The sequence below is a fragment of the Pterocles gutturalis genome, unplaced genomic scaffold, assembly GCF_000699245.1.
Source record: "Pterocles gutturalis isolate BGI_N339 unplaced genomic scaffold, ASM69924v1 scaffold8777, whole genome shotgun sequence".
Lineage (NCBI taxonomy): Eukaryota > Metazoa > Chordata > Aves > Pterocliformes > Pteroclidae > Pterocles > Pterocles gutturalis.
In genome coordinates, this window is record NW_010110166.1 from 3,291 (window position 1) to 4,553 (window position 1,263).

General features: G+C 60.9%; 1 protein-coding gene across 1 annotated transcript in view; it reads right to left on the reverse strand.

Moving 5' to 3' along the window:
- Positions 1–1,263, reverse strand: part of LOC104461595 (kinesin-like protein KIF1A) — a gene marked incomplete at both ends in the record, with an annotated part of 15,016 nt that overhangs the window by 1,840 nt on the left and 11,913 nt on the right. Inside the window, 4 exon segments of the mRNA XM_010073234.1 lie at positions 223–360; positions 451–629; positions 731–879; positions 1,001–1,095. Of these exon segments, the coding sequence (XP_010071536.1) occupies positions 223–360; positions 451–629; positions 731–879; positions 1,001–1,095 (561 nt within the window).

Genomic DNA, 1,263 nt, shown 5'->3' on the forward strand with positions numbered 1-1,263 from the left:
GGTAGGGGGCGCGCGGGCGCGCCGGGGGGCCCCGCCAGCCGATGCAGAGGAGAGCCATCACAGGCAAGATGGGTCCTGACCAGCACCGGGTGGGCAACGTATCCTCCTGCGGCGCAGCCCCGGGGAGATGAATACCCCGTGCATGGCAGAGCTGGCGGCGGTTCCTCCCGCAGGGCTGCCTGCAGGGTCCCAGCCGCGCTTAGAAGGAGACAAAGCGCTCACCTGCCAACCAGCCTGAACCAGGGGAAGCGGTCGTAGAAAGGATCCCCGCCGGTCACCACGTTGTCGCAGTCTTCGATGACGCTAGAAGGCACTTCTGCTGCACGGTCATACATTTCACGCATCAGGTCAAGACGTTGCCTACAGGCAAGAGGGGGACATGGCAGGCAGCGGTGAGAAAGCAGGCGGAGGCTGGCTGATCCTTCCCTGCTGCAGGCATAATTTGCTCACCTCAGCTTCTCCAGGGTCCAGTAATGCGTCGCCCCGTTCTTCTGGTCCTGCACCTCTACGGCCACGATGGTCCGGGGGAACGGCCGCTTCTCCCGCTCCTTGGCAGCATCGGGAGGCAGCAGGTCGGGAGGGAGAGGTGAGTACAGCGTGTCTGTGAGGAGCACAAACTGGAACTGGACCTGGAGAGGGGCAGAGGGGGACAGTGAGGAGGACAGCGGGCTCCACGCCATGCCTTCGGCAACTCCCTCCTCAGCTCCAGAGAGGAGCTCCGGGCACCCACCTTCTTTTTCAGCTCCACGCTGATGGCGTTGGCTTCCTTGAGGAAGATGGCGTTGCCCCAGAGCAGGTCACGGAGGGAGGTGAACTGGTACCACTTCCACTTCCTAAAGGCCCAGAGGGCCAGCTCAAACTCCCGCTCCGTCCACTGCACTGTGGGGACATGGAGGGACAGTCACCCCACTGCTGGGAGGGAGGCCATTGGTACAGAGGTGCCCAGGGGACCAGCGGTCCACTCTTGCTCCCACAGAGAGCATCAAAACCCAGCCCTCACCTTCATCCTCAGGTTCTTCCTCTTCCTCATTTGCCTCAGGGTAATACCTAGAATCCATCTGCTTCTGCAAAGCCTCCAGTTTGCTCTCATAGTCCTGGGAGAAGCAGGGAAAGGGACAATGGAACCCACAAGGTGCAACATTCCTCCATGCTATCACATAGCACCTCACCCCACCCCATGGGAACCTGGCCTCGTCCCGGCTCCATGTTTATGGAGACAACCCCAGGAACAACAGCTTTGTCCTTGTTTTTAGGACACACAGA